At 41.3% G+C, this 15810-nt stretch overlaps 1 protein-coding gene across 1 annotated transcript in view; it reads right to left on the bottom strand.

The window, feature by feature from the left end:
- Positions 1 to 15810, bottom strand: part of URB2 (URB2 ribosome biogenesis homolog) — a 154942-nt gene that overhangs the window by 79818 nt on the left and 59314 nt on the right. The window contains 1 exon segment of the mRNA XM_040350681.1: positions 5362 to 8680. Coding sequence (XP_040206615.1) covers positions 5362 to 8680 — 3319 coding nt within the window.

Below are 15810 nucleotides of genomic sequence, written 5' to 3'. Positions count from 1 at the left end.
GTTGTACGTCACCGCGCTTTGCTAGAGCATTTTTTAAAAAACGATGGTGTGTGGGCAATGTCATTTTAATGATGAGTTGGAAAAACTTTGTTTTTTCTACATGCCGAAAAACGTAGGTTTTTTTTTCATGCTGAAAAATTATTGTGTGTACGTGGCATAAGACTTTTTGTGTGGAAGATTGGGTCAAAATCACACCTGAGCAATGCATGCCACTAGTTCTCTATACAGGAGGTGTCTTGAAGCTGTCATTATCAACAAAAGATTTTGTATCAAGTATTAAAGTGGTTGTAAAACCTTCTGTGTTGCTGTGTTGCAGCTCCCCCCCCCCCCCCCCCCACACTTTTCCTTATCTGAGCAAGATCTGATCCACAAGTGGAGCGGCTCTAGCCACTGTGTCTCTCCTTATTGGACAGATTGATAGTAGCAGGAGCTATTGGCTCCCACTACTGTCAATCAAATCCTGTGACACAGAATTGTGGGGGCGGGGCCCGAGTCCCACTGTCTGTGTCAATGGGAGCAAGCACGCACAGGTGCCCCCAGGGAAGTGGCTTTCCATGGGGGTACCTGATGAAGAGGAGGGGTCTGGAGCGCCGGCAGGGGACCCAAAAGAAGAGGATCTGGGCTGCTCTGTGAAAAACTATTGTACAGAGCAGGTAAGCAATAGGCATGTTTGTTATTTTTAGTTAAAAAATCTGAAGGTTTACAACCCACTTTAAATACATTTCAGAATGTTTAATACTTTTTCCCCCATGTCATTCCATTTTATTACACATGACTTTTTGAACTTCTTTGTTTTGGTTTCTTTGTATGTATGTATTGCATGGGTTGTTACCGTGGTGAAAAAATTCATGTCAATAGCACCTTTAGAAAATATTTACCTAGAAAAATGGTGACGTGTTCAATACCTATTTTAACCCGCGGTCTACCCTGTCTGCAGTGTTTACTTATCCCTCTCCAAAGCTACATGTGTCATTTCTCTCAGGTGATTGTCCTCTTATCAGCATGATTTACTTTTGAGAAGATTTCCTGAACTTGAGATAAATTTGTGTCAGGGGAGGGAGAGCTCAGAACAGAGCTGGTCTATTCAGAACACAGTTCTTCTGCTGTGTTAAGGTGTTCCTTTCCTCCAATCAGCTCTCACACACTGTAACTGCAGCCTCTCTAGCCCCCTCCTCTGTGCTGCTGGACAGCTGAAGAAAGATTTTTAAACACAATCTGCACTTCTGAACGGCTGTAGAGTGAGGAAAACTACAGATAAACGAAGTAAAATGTATGTAGGTGGATTGGTTAATTTCTGTGTATCATCTAATGCACGTACACACGATCGGTCAAATCGATGAGAGCGGTCTGATGGACCGTTTTCATCGCACCAAAACCGATCGTGTGTGGGCCCAATCGGTTTTTAATCCGTAGGTTAAAAAAAAAAAAATGTTGTTTTAAATTTAACCGATGGATACCTAACCGATAGAAAAAAAACGATCGTTAGTAGGCACGACCATCGGTTAAAAAATCCATGCATGCTCAGAATCAAGTCGACGCATGCTTGGAAGCATTGAACTTCGTTTTTTTTTTCAGCACGTCGTTGTGTTTTACGTCACCGCGTTCTGACACAATCGTTTTTTTTAACCAATGGTGTGTAGGCACGACAGACCATCAGTCTGCTTCATCGGTTAACGATTAAAGCAGTCATCAGACCTTTCTCATCGGATGGACCGATCGTGTGTACGCGGCATAAGTCTGTTCAGTTCAGTTCACTGGGTATATGTGAGGGTTTACACTACTTTAAATCTTTTGTTTTATAGGCCCAAGTGGCTTATTTATATACTTATTGTTTTTTTTTGTATCACGGTCTTGTATCGGTGTTGCCTTATCTGAAATTGATGTCACCATTTTTTCTTTTTCCTTTGTTCTGTTTCATGGTTTATTAGCATATATACACGATTTGTACATGTATTTCATACAAATCTCAATAAAACATATTTTTTTCTTATTAAAAAAAGAAAAGTTATGAAGTGTTCTACTTTTTACTAAATATAAGGATAGAGGAATGTTTAAAATATTTTTCAACACACAAGAAGAATTCCTTGCCAAAAGCTTTTGCTTTGCTAAATGCATCTACAAAGTCCCAACAGTATGCAACGTGTGGAACACTCATGTTTATTCACATGGAATGCTATACCTGGTGCAGCCCTCCTCAGGTTGGGAGATCTCCACAAGCAACTACAAAGAAAGTACACGGGAGGGCATTACCAATAGCTTTTATTTAACTAAAACACAAATGCCAATAGGATACTCACAAAGGTGAAAAGATATGGCAGTATATCAGACCATGTTCCGGAGGATGCACCCCCTTCTTCAGGGGGAATGACAAACGGAGACCAACATCCTCTTATATATCCACTCCATACTGCTAAACGGCGTCCCAGCTGTGCAGAATCACATATTTATACGTGATTCTGCACTTCTGCCTGGGGCGCTTCTGCTGTGATTACTCGATCTGCGGGTGCTGGGCAAAGAATGTCCGCCAGCACCTGCTGATCGTCAGGCACAGAATGGAGCTCTGCCTATATAAACAAGGCAGACCTTTGTTCTGACGAGGTGAAGTGACAGGTTTTGTGTCTCAAATAAAATCCACCACTTCCCTTAGTAAAAGCAGCACAGTTTACACAAAAACACAGTTAACCCTTTGATCGTCCTAGATGTTTAACCCCTTCCAAGCCAGTGTCATTAGTACAGTGATAGTGCATTTTTAGCACTGATCACTGTTTTAGTGTCACTGGTTCCCACAAAGTGTCAAATGTGTCAGTTAGTGTCTGCTTGTATGCCACAATATCACAGAAGTCACTGATCGCCGCCATTACTATTATAAAAATAAATAAATATTCTAAATAAATATTCTAAATATATATATATATATATATATATATATATATATATATCACACAAACACACACCATATTTTGTAGATGCTATAACTTTTGAGCAAACCAATCTATATACGCTTATTGGCACATATGTAGCAAAATACATATTGGCCTAAATTTTCTAAAGAAATTCGATTTTTTTTTATTGGATGGGTTTTATAGCAGAAAGTAAAAAATGTTGTTTTCTTTCAAAATTGTCGGCCTCTTTTTGTTTATAGCGCAAAAAAAAAAAAAGCAGCGGAGATCAAATACCAGCAAAAGAAAGCTCTATTTGTGGGGGGGATTACAAATTTTATTTGGGTACAACATTGCATTTGTCAGTTAAAGTAAAACACAGTGCCATATTGCAAAAAATGGCCTGGTCATGAAGGGGGTAAATCTTCCAGAGGTCAAATGGATATGCACTCATAGGCAAAATATTAACCCACCGAGAGCATATTTGCGCGTTCACAGCGCCAAGAGGTTAAAAATCAGTGTCTATACTGTTTAAAATCCAGTAATACAGTGGGTTTTAATTACTAAGACTGGAGAGAACAAAATCCGGGGCAGCTGTGCATAGAAACCAATCAGCTTCCAGGATTTATTGTCAAAGTTAAATTGAACAAGGTGAAATAAGAAGCCGATTGGCTAGAATGCACAGCTGCACCAGATTTTGCATTCTCCAGATTTAGTAAATTAACCCCACTGTCTCACCCTGCTCTGCACATGCTTAGTTTCTCTCGATCTTAGGTCGATCTTCTGACAGCCTTTAAGCAGAATTAAACTCTCCTATACTTAACAGCCAAGGAAGCTGCTTCTTTTTGATCTGTAACTTACATGGCACTGCACATGTGATCGATCAGTTTTGACACCAGCCATTTGATCGTTTGACAGTTTGGTTAAGGATAAGCAAATGTGACAGCAATCCCAGCATTTCAGGAATGCAACCGTTTTCTGAAACCGTTTAATTGATGGGTTTAATTCCACTTTACTGCTGAGGCTCTGGGCTTCAGCAAAATGGCAGCCTCCTGCAAGAAGAAACAATAGATCCCTGTCACGCCACTAGGCAGAACAGGGAAATTCCATAGGTATCTCCCCGTTCTGCCTCTCGGTTCGCGGGGCACCATGGGCAAGCTCCCGCGACGTGCGCGCACAAGGTGGCAAATTCAAAGGGACATACCTGTTTGCTCATTTGCCTGCCTGTGCCATTCTGCCGACGAATATGTTTGTGCAGAGGTCGGTAAGTGGTTAAAAAAGTGCATAAACCTGTGTAGATATGGCAGCTCTGAGCCATAATCAGGAGCAAGGTTAGCTGCGCACTTCTGGTCAGGGGGTCTTTATGACGCACTTTCGGTCCACCGATGGTTCCAGGTGATGGGGGGGTGGGATATTACAGCATACACTCCAATGGCTTTGTGTTTGGTGTATATATACTGCTCGTATCTTATCACTTTTGTGAGACTCCAATTGGCATTTGTGTTTTAATTTAATAAAATGATTTTGATAATGCATTAGGCGCTTTCACCCACGTGTTTCTTCTCTTTACAGTTACAAGCTTTGCTATTCCTTATTTTACACAGATGTCCATAGAGAATTCCACGGACATTACATTTTCTTAAAAAAGGAATGCATAAATACTGAAAGTTATCTTACCCCACCCTTATAGTTAAAGTGATTGTAAAACAACTATTCGGTTTAAAATAGAAGTTAGAGGCAAAACATTTTTGTATAGCTAAACATTATAAATACCTTTTTTCCCCCTTTTTATAAATGATCACATTCCCTCTTTTCTTAGCTGCATAAGAGCTGGGGGAGGGGAAGCAGCAGCACAGTGAGTGCCCAGTGAATGGCTGTGCAGCGGGGGCATGTCAGGACAAGTCTGATCATTGGAGAAGAGCACACCGAGTTCCAAGGATAGCTACAGAACTGATCACAGTGTGCTCTCCTGCTTAGTGTGGTCAGTTTAATGGGAAAGCTGAGGAACTGGCAGGGACACCAGGGATTTCACACAAAGGAAGCAATACAAAGAGAAAAGGATACTTTCTCATACAAATATAGGAATATAAAATGTTGGAGTAACAAATGCTTTAAATCAGTTTGAGGAGTTCTCACACACCTCTTCTGAAGATAGCCATGGACAGGAGATATAGGTTTGATTTTGTAGGTAGATTATAGCACAAAACATAGAAAGATGCAGTGGCCGAGTACGCATGTGCATCACATTCCCAAGGCATTTGCCTCATCTTGGAGAAGCAATATCAATTAGCCAATGTCAAACCAATTATCTCATGCCTATGGATACCTTTGCAGGAAAGCAAGCAAGCACACACATGACATTTTGTTGTCCATGACTTTAAAAAGCCTTGCCTGAAGAGCTTTAGGTTAACTGTATAAAACAAAATAGACAAACAAATCTTATTTAATACATAATTAAAAAAAATAGAAATTTAATACTCACTAGAAAGCATTTTTTGGACGGAATTAAATATGGAGGTGACTAGCATTTGCTGTGCAGTGTAGATTTCTTCTACTGTAATGCCAAACGCCAAATAACGAAGGGCAGCTTTCAGAAACAGAGTTTGTTTTTCAGCATATGGAAGTTCTCTCAGAATTTGTAAGCAGAGATATCTGTAAACCTCAATGTTCTGAATTTTGATTTTATCTTGGCAACTGAGCTCTGCTTCAAGGAGAGTGGTTGTGCAGGATACAAGGAATGAAGGTAAAATGTGAGTTGGGTCATTGATCTTCAGGCATTGCTGAACAACCATATTCATAGTAACAACGGACCGCTGCAGTAAAGCACAAAAGGTTTCAGTCTTCTTTTTATCAACAATGTGTTCTTGGATGCAAGTTGTTAAAACTCTGCATAAGCCACTGAGAACAGAAATAAGCAACTGACCTATACAAGAGTTCCAGTCTTTGCTTTTGGGTTTTGGAACAAATTCAAACACAAATTCTGCAAATTTCTCTAAGTTCAGGAGACAGCTCTGCTTCCGCTCTAAGACCAAAGCAAGCAATGTGTCAAAAAAAGACTGTATAGTGGAAATAAATTCCGGCCAGTACTGCTTGTTCTCCATGTCATCAGCAAACTCAAATTCAGTTAGCTGAAAGCATATCACAACAGTTTTTAGAATGTCACTAGCAAAGAGCAGTTTGAATATTGCTTTGGCATGTTTACCATTTAAAAGACATACCATAAGTCTATAACAAACACCTGCAAGTTGGAGACTCCTAAAGGACATTGTCCTTGCTATAGACAACAGCAGGAAAAAGCAGCGACACTGGTCTGAGGGTGTCAGACTGTCAGGTTTTAATACAGAAATAAATTCTATAATATTGGTTATTTGGTTTATCTCAGAATCACATAATTCAACAAATTTAGTTTCATTAGGCAATGATAATATACACTGTACAACAACCTCTAAATTTGTTATACACACAGAGACTTTGGAATTTAATCCATCCACTACATCACTGGCACATATTTTAGTTCCTTTACTGTAGGATGAAAGAAAATCTTCATGCCAATGCAAGTCTTTAGCAGAGAGAAGATCACAAATACCATTTAAAACATGTTTCTCCTTTAAAGCAATGGCACATTTGTTAATAATGCTGGTTATAAATGCACATTGCAATCCAGGTAGCTCAGAAAAGTGATCACTTTTCAGTAAAGCCAATGAAATATCCTCAAACGAAACTGAACTTTCTTTATCAGTTGGATCTTTTGTGCACTGTGTAGGCGGCATTGTTTCCAGCAGAAAGTCTGCTATATTGTAGATATTTGGCAATGGAACGTATGGAAGGATAATTAGAAGATTTGATGTAATGAGGTGCCAGTGAGCCACATGGAAAGAATTTGTATCAACTAAGTTAGCATTTCCACTCCAAGGTTTGTGATGTTTCGGCACCTTAAGATCACTAACAGGATGAATAATTAGAAATGCAGCATTCTGAAGAGTAAGTTGCATGGATTCGGTTGTGGAGGCATAATGCATTAGAATATGTTTCATTTTCTGAATAGAAAGCAGCTCCAGATAAAACATGCTGACTGGATTTAATTGAGTGCAATGTTTATAGACTTTACTCCAACAATCTTTATCGCCACAGAACAATGAAAAATCCCACCCTTCAATAGACGATTCCAAAAGAAGGGGCAGTTCTCTTATCTGTGAAACATATTTGTTGCAATTCAGTTTAGTCACAGTATTTACTTCTATCCACGTACAGAGAAGCAAAAGGACAGCATCACAGAGTTTGGGAAGCCAGGCCAAAGATACAGTGTTTACACAACCCTGCTGAACAATAGCCAGAGAAGGCAATATCAGCTTATCCATCATTTGTTTCATGAGATCATTGAACCTTGCTAAAACAGGCGTTGGAGTATAATTGTCCAAACTCTTCATGTTAAACAACAAGCAATGCAAAAGAGAGCTGAGAGAGACCATTTTCAAACAAACATCTGGGTCATCTTTAATACCTGGAAGGATATCGCAACCACACTTTTCCAAAATAATGGCCCACACATCCAAAATCTGATTAGGTGGAAGCTGAATAAGGAAATCTGAAAGTTTCTCACTCAGACTAGAAGTAAGAATCGGCTGTCTTAACTCATCAGCTGCAGGACGACATATCAATATCACAACTTCCTGAAACAGTTTTGGAAACTGCCGAAGCTTAGTATAGGTCTGGAAAAGGCTTACAAGTAAAGCTTCCTGCGCTTTTCTAATGCGCAGATCGGAAATGTCTGCATCAATCCATGCACATGATAATAGGTCATCAAGGTCTGGTTCAACGATCATGTGATTTAATAATATTACATTTTTTAAGCATCGAAACCAAGATTGTGAAGAGGTGCAGGGGTTGCATATCAGCATTTCTGCTACCTTACGATAGAACTGGTACTGAATATCTTTATACCTTATGTGGTCTTCAGCAACATTGTAGATGTCATGATTGAGAGCTAGGTTCAGTAGCTGTTCTAATGCAAGAAGACCTGTAGAGTAACCTGAAGATGTTGCATTATCTTCCTGTCTAAATGGAATAGTTGATTTAAGGCAATGAAAGAGCTTGACAAGCATGTGAAAGTAGAATATTTCCTTTCCATCTTTGCAATATGCATCCAAAAACAATTTATACACCAGAGAAACAGAATTGGCCAATAGTGAAACATAGGTGTCTGGGTCACAGAAAGTGCTATCCTCTAGTTTTGTCAAGATGGAGGATACAGGTGTAAGAAATATTTTGGGTGATATCTTTTTCTTCTCTGACCTGTCTCCTTCAGAAAGAAGCTCTTCTTTGTATGAAGCCAGAAGTTCAGGCTGAAAAAGGGCACTACAAAGAACAGTCTCAATGCTACTGCGGAGGTCCTTGATTAGTTGGTGGCGTACTTGACTATCATCATCCTTACTCCAAACACGAACGTTCAAGAAATTCCTTAACAGCAAGCATGGCTGAAATAGATGTGCCATTAAATATGTAAATACCCTATTTGGATTACTTTGCTGTCTCTGTACTTGTAGATACTGGGTGAAAGACAATTGAAGGGTTTTAAGGACTTGGATTGTGGTGAGTTGTAATTGTTCAGATGGGATGATCAAGTAATGACAAGCCAATGTGCACAGCTTAGTTAGTAAGTCTACCATCAATTCATATTTTGTTGTATAGACATAAGCAAGGCTAGGCGTAGAGAGAACAGTTTGACAGCAGCTTAAAATGTTTGCAATACCAGCTGGAGGGTCTTGTTGCACAGATGATAAAGCAATGAAGTCGTTCATAACCTAAAAAAATAAGAAACATTCACATAAATAACCTGATAAATTACTTTAAGTTATATATTGTATATGAAACTAACAGAGATTGTTGTAAACAGTCGCTACAATAGTGAGGAAAAAACATGTTGATCTGCCAGAACTGAACTTCGTTTCTTTTTCCTGTTGTGGGCTAAAAACAGCATTTTTGTGAGCCCTGTCCTGTTGTCTTCTGCTATACGACTCAAATTCCACCTACACTCATATCTACAACATAAGACACCTAATATTCCATAGTTTGAGATAAGAGCTAGAAGAGGCTAATTAAACTCCTCAAAATAACACAGAGAATGTGCACAGCATCGCTCTGAATTTTTTACTTGATCAATAGGTATTTCTTTGTACTTATAAAACAAATTGAGCAAGATACTTTCAATTTATTTAGCAAAAAAAATTTGAATTTTGACTTGTAAATTCCATATTTTGGGGTAAAGTACAGGATAGAGGAGAGGAAGTAATAGATAGTTTTAAATACTGCTACGTTTAGGTCAGGGCCTGACAAACTCCAGGTGCCGTTTCGACCTGGCACCTGGGCTGCTGTAATGGCATAGCGGGTGCCACTGGGTAATGGGGGTGGTAGAAGACCGGTCACAAGTCCACTCCTCCTCTTCTAGCTATTGACCTGGAAGTGATGTCATTTCCAGGTCTCTGTTGACTGTTTCCCCAGCCATCAAGGCCGGTAAAGAATGTTATGCAGTGCAATGTGCATTGCATTCCATTCAGTGGAGCACAGGGGAAACATACAGGCTCTTTTAGACCATGCATGTCTAAGATCCTGCATGTTTTATTAAAGAGAACCTGTCATCCCAAAAAAACTGTTGATTGCGATACACGTTACATATCGCCGCACACGCCAGAACGAGAGCAATAATTCTAGCACCAGACCTCCTTCGTGACACTAAACTGATGACTTATATGGGTTTTTTAAAGCATCATCTGTGATAAATATAGGGTACTGACATGTTTAAGGTATGACATGTTGGGTATCTATTTACTCAGCGCAACCTCGGCTTTTCTTATTTTACCCACAAATTGGGTAATTTTGGGTGACGTAAAAAAAAACTGGAACTACCACTATTCTATTCTCTAGATCAGTGATGGCGAACTTTGGCACCCCAGGTGTTTTGGAACTACATTTCCCATGATGCTCGTGCACTCTGCAGTGTAGTTGAGTATCATGGGAAATGTAGTGCCAAAACATCTGGGGTGCCAAGGTTCGCCATCACTGCTCTAGAGTGACTGCTTTCAGGAAAGATATAATGTTTGGGGGTTTTATGCAATCTTCAGGCACAAGTTCACCTTCAGGAACAAGTTAAATGTGCGGATACTGTTTAAAATCCACTAATACACTGTTTCACTCTGTCCTGCACATGCTCAGTTGCTCTTGATTTTAAGGCACTGTATCAAATTTGTAGAGGCCGATCTGCTGACAGCCTAAAGATTAAAGTGTTACTAAACCCACAATAGTAAAACCTGTCTGTATATGCAGTATAGCATTCTTGTAATGCTCACTGTGGAACTTACATAATAGATGAGGTTGAAAAAAAAGGCACAAGTCCATCAAGTCCAAACTGTGTGTGATTATATGTCAGTATTACATTGCATATCCCTGTATGTTGCAGTCGTTCAGGGGGTTAACTTAAGGGTCAATCCTCTGCATTGTATAAAAAGGCCATTTTATCCTATATGCATAGATCCTCCCCCTCCTGCACCATCTATCTGGGGAAGGCCAGCTAACACAGGCAGAGTAGCCGACCTGCACATGCACAGTTGTATATTTTAAAGCGGTGGTTCACCCTCCTTCACCTCATTATTCCATTACTTTCGGCATCGTAGCGCGAGCTACGGTATGCCGGTCTTAAATTTTTAATCCCCGTACTCACTGTGCTATCGATGATTGAAGAATCCGACTCCCGCGGGGAATGGGCGTGCCTATGGAGAGGGAGGATGATTGACGGCCGGCTCTGGCACGTCACGCTCCCCGAAGACAGCCGGAGTAGGTCTCGGCTATTCACAGCGCCTGCGCACAGGCTATGCGCAGGCGCCGTGAATAGCCAAGCCTATTTCGGCTATTTCCGGAGAAGCGTGACGTGCCAGGGCCGGCCGTCAATCACCTTCTCTCACCATAGGAACGCCCATTCCCCGGATTCTTCAATCATCGATAGCACAGTGAGTACGGGGATTAAAAATTTAAGACCGGCATACCGTAGCTCGCGCTACGATGCCGAAAGTAATGGTCTAATAAAAAATTTTTTTTTTTTTTTTTTTTTTAACAGGGTGAACCCCCGCTTTAATGCTGGAGAGAACATTTACTTGTTCTCAGTACACTTTAGAACACTAACTACTGCTTAGAGGCTCTGGACTTCAGCAAATTGTCAGCCTCCAGCAAGAATTAACAGGAACAATCCAGGAGGCAGTTTACAGCACACGCTAATTCTGGTAGCATAATTATTAATGTGGAATGTATGTTCCTTGCTCAAGCTGTTATTGGTAAATTTCTAGTTTAAACACTAGTAAAAGCTTTGGTGTTAATGTCCCAGTGCACCCTCACATACCTCGCCCACTTCATGGGACTCTAGTTTTGTAGCAAGCAGGAAGAAGAAACAAAAAAACAGAACGGAGGGGAGGAACTTGTGTTCTGTACTGTACTCCAAGATAGAAGAATTTAATTGCTTATCATCTAAAAGTTATTGGCACCACATCCCCTTGATTGAAAATAGATTAAATGGGATTTTAAGGGTGCAAATTAAACAGATATAAAAAAATATTTTATTTATAAAAGTTAAAAATGTAAAGAATAAAATCCATCAAAATATACAAAACAGTTTCAGAGTGTGCAGAATGACAACATTCTCAACATGTTTCACCATTTGTCAGGCACTATCTACTGAAAAATACAAATAAAAACAATATATATAAATCACATAATGATATAGGAAATACACATATTATGAAACAAAAAAACACAATGTTATATTTAATCCAAAAAACAGCAACAAAAGCAGAAATGGTGAAGAAGGTGCACTAAGCCAGTCTTCATCATTTTAAAACCATAACAATAGTAGGTCAAAGTTGATAAAAACCTTTCTGACTAGATGAAAAAGATCTTCCCAATCCAACAGGAAAACTAAGTAACAAAGCCAAATAGTGCCTGATAGGGAGGAAAAGCCAAGGCATACTTTAGACCATGGATGCTCAACCTTCGGCCCTCCAGCTGTTGCAGAACTACAATTCCCATCATGCCTATCCATTAAAATGCATGTGCCTCCACTGTGGGGACGCTCATTGTTTAGTGTTAGGACCACAGATATTGCAGGGTGCCTTGGCGCGGCTCTGTGGCTCACGCATGCGTTTGCAAATGCGTGCGGACCGAACCCCTGTTTTTAACGCATACTGTAGACAGGTTAATTGGTTCTCTGCAAGCTGGTCGGTAAGTAGGCTTGGTTTTTCCCTGGGCATTCCCCAGGTTTTTGTTGTTAATTCCCATCATGCCCCTGCCTTTGGGAGTCATGCTTGTAGTTGTCAGTGACTTGCAATGCCTCATGGGACTTGTAGTTCTGCAACAGCTGGAGGGCCACAGGTTGAGCACCCATGCTTTAGACGATTGGCGCCACCTGGTGGTGTCAAAGAAAATGACAACACTATGGATGGCGCCCTGGGCTTCCGCATGGTCACCCGATCCTTAAAGGGGTTCCTCAATATAATCATAATAAAGAAGATAGACAAAACTAAAGACCTTGGGCTTAATGTTAACGAGAATATTAAATATAAATTGGTAATTGAAAATGTACAATCTACACACTCCCAACATTCAGGTCTAATGAGCTCAGCCAAAAAGAGGGATCATAATTCAAAAATACACATACACTGAAAAGTTAGACTGAAAAGTTAGAAACTAAACCAAACAAATTACTAGAATGTTCAAAAGTTAAACAACTGTAAACATGGCCATAAAAACCCATTACAGGAATGGTTTGTAACTGATGGACTCATTTAACCCTGGATATGATGTAGTTGCCAAGGAAAGGGTCCATCTAGTTTATCTTTTTAAGAGACTCTTATCTACATCTCCCCCTCTCTTGTTCATGGGGAGGACAGGACAGATGCAAAAAGTATAGATTTTACAAACGGTTTGTAAAATTACTGAAAGTTGGCAACCCTGGCTGATAGCGAAGGAATGAATCTGTTCCCTGAGGGTGTAAGCCCTGGAAATGAGCAGCCTGCGCCACCTAGCAATAGTGAAATAAGCAGGAATGTCCCTTCTAGGGACATTCAAGGGAGGGCAAAAAGGGACTCTTCTCAATGAAGATGTTTTGGCTATGTAGACCCTAACTGATCTGACCACATCCAGGCAGTGAAGTGCAATCTCCCTGACATGTTTTGGAGAAGGATGTAGGGAAGGGAAGACCACATCCTCACTGAAATGGAAGAGAATACATTAGAGAGGAAAGAAAATCTGGGCATCAGGAACATCTTGTCCCAATGCAAGACGAGAAAAGGCTCTATACAAGAAAGAATCTTTAGCTCAGAGACATGCCTGATGTAAAGGCCACCTAATTTATGAGATTCCCAATATCAGTTCATCAAGGGAGTTTTTTGAAAAACCAAAAGTACCAGGTTCAGATACCACAAAGACACAGGAGGTTGGAATTGGTGATTAACATAAGCAACTACATGTAAGGTCTTGACAAGGTCTTGACAAAGTGCAAAGCCAAAGACAGTATGAATAAGGTAAAAGCCTGTCACTTTAGAGTACTAAAATATTCCCATTGGTTAAGTTGCCTGCTTTTGCACTAGCCAAACTAGGCTCTTCAGGTGCAAAGGTAGATTCTACAAGAAGTAGACTTTCTCACACTGAGGAAGATGGTATTGACAGAGTCACCAATGCCCCATCCCTTAAAGAGGATGTCCGCTGAATTTTTTTTTTTAAAAGCCAGCAGCTACAAATACTGCAGCTGCTGACTTTTAATATTAGGACACTTACCTGTCCTGGAGTCCAGCGCCGTCCGCAGCAGAGGACGAGCGATCGTTCATCACTCTGCTCTACTCTGCTGCTCCCCCCGCCATCCTCGGTGAGGGAACCAGGAAGTGAAGCGCTCCGGCTTCACTGCCCGGTTCCCTACGGTGCATGCGCAAGTTGCGCTGCGCCTGCTGATTGGCTCCTGCTGTGTACTGGGAGCCGAGTGTTCCCAGCACACAACAGGGGGGGGGCGAGGGTTAGTGACGTAATGCCCGCAGTCTGCCCAAGACTGTTTGGCCGAAGTGGGTGCAAATACCTGTCTTTATTGAAAAAGATGTGTTTGACAGCATATGTAAAGAGACAGTTGAGCGTCACAAACCAGGTAAACAAACATAATACCGCAGTATGCTGATTCGATACACAGTACATAGATTTCTGCAGACAATAAGCATTTGCAATTCTAGTAAACCTTGCACATTACAGTTCCCCCAAGGGGAAGCAGTGGTAGTAAAAAATTTGGCCATGCCCAACATCCAGACCCCACCCTTCAGCATTGTCAAGTCATGTCATTGTCCAAGGGGACCACACCTTTTCAAATTTCCAATGACATCCCCTGTTGGAGTAGGTCATCTTATACAATGGCAGGGCTGCGTTCACCATGGACTCCCAGGCGGATACCGTGGGTTGGTCTGGGGATGATCATTTCATTAAAATCTTTTTTGGTATAGTAGAGGAGGTAGGTTATGAGAAGCTTGGAGTAGTGAGAGTGCTGGTCGTCATCAGGGATGCCCAATAAGGCCAGGAAAGGTGTAGGGAATAGGTCAAGTTGTAGCCGGAGGTTAATTTCATCAAAGACCGCCTTCCAGTATGTCAATGTGATGGGACATTCCCAAAACATGTGCATATATGACCCATGTTGGAGTTTGCATCTAGGGAAGGTAGGGTCCCGTTCTGGATACAGTTTCTGTAGCCTTACAGGGGTGTAATAAACCCTATGGAGAAACTTGACCTGAATCAGCTTATCTCGGGATGAAATTACAAGCTTAGGGCCCCCTGGTCTCGACTATCCTCCCAATCCAGGGAGGGGATTACCTCCTTCCAGTATTCCCAGAGTTTTTCCATTCTAGGAATATCAGTGCAGAGCAGAGAGCTATATAGGGCAGACAATAGTTTATCTAGGTCCCCAGGTGCCAACATATCCTCAATAGGGTAGACCTTAAGAATAGGAATTGGGCCACAGCAGCATGTCACAGCTGGAAATATCGAAACAGCATCCAGCCCGACAGATTGAACCTCTGAGACAACTGTGAAAAGTTTAGGAGGGTACCCATGGGCATGATGTCCCCAATAGTTTTGACCCCATATCTCGCCCAAAGCTGGAGGTCCTGAATGGTGTGGAAATGGGAGAGTGCAGGGTTGCCCCAAAGGGGTTGAGCAGGGGATAACTGGTCCGGGACAGAGAAACGATGCGTCGCAGCCTTCCAGATTTGCCATGCGACCATTGTTGGCCCAGGAAGATTTTGATGGTATGCCCCTGGCCCCCTGTAGATAAAGTTCCAAAGATCTAGCAGGGACCCCAGGAAAGCAGCCTCCAAACAGGTGGCCGCGTTGGCTCTAGAACTCTGGAACCACCAGTAGGCCGATACCAACATTGCCGCCCAGAAGTATACCTTAAAATTAGGCAGTGCCAGCGTAGCTTTGGCAAGACGGGGGGATGCCCCATTCCAAATAAAGGAGACTAAGCAGTTATCTATTTATTCGAAGAATGAATTCGGAACCCAGACCAGACAGATACCGAATATGTAGTTGATTTTTGGGAGAATCATCATTTTGACTATGTTAATGCGGCCTAGTAGATTCAGTGGGAGCCCAGACCATGAGGAGCAGCACGTTTTAAGCGATGTTAGAAGTGGTTGTAGATTCCAATCAAAGAAGCCAGCTATTTTTCTAGTCACCTGCACTCCCAGATACCTAAGCTCCTCGACCCATTTTAGTGAGGAAGAGGGGGCTAAGGTGATCGCCCGCTCATAAATTGTGAAAAGGATATACTCAATCCGTGTACCCGAAAACGAGCCAAAACGCTTTCCAAATATTTAGGGCGGCGGAAAGTGACGGACTTGCATCATTTAAGTAGAAGGGC

The sequence above is a fragment of the Rana temporaria genome, chromosome 4 (genome assembly GCF_905171775.1).
Source record: "Rana temporaria chromosome 4, aRanTem1.1, whole genome shotgun sequence".
Taxonomy (NCBI): Eukaryota; Metazoa; Chordata; class Amphibia; order Anura; family Ranidae; genus Rana; species Rana temporaria.
This window is presented reverse-complemented; position numbering and strand designations above follow the sequence as displayed.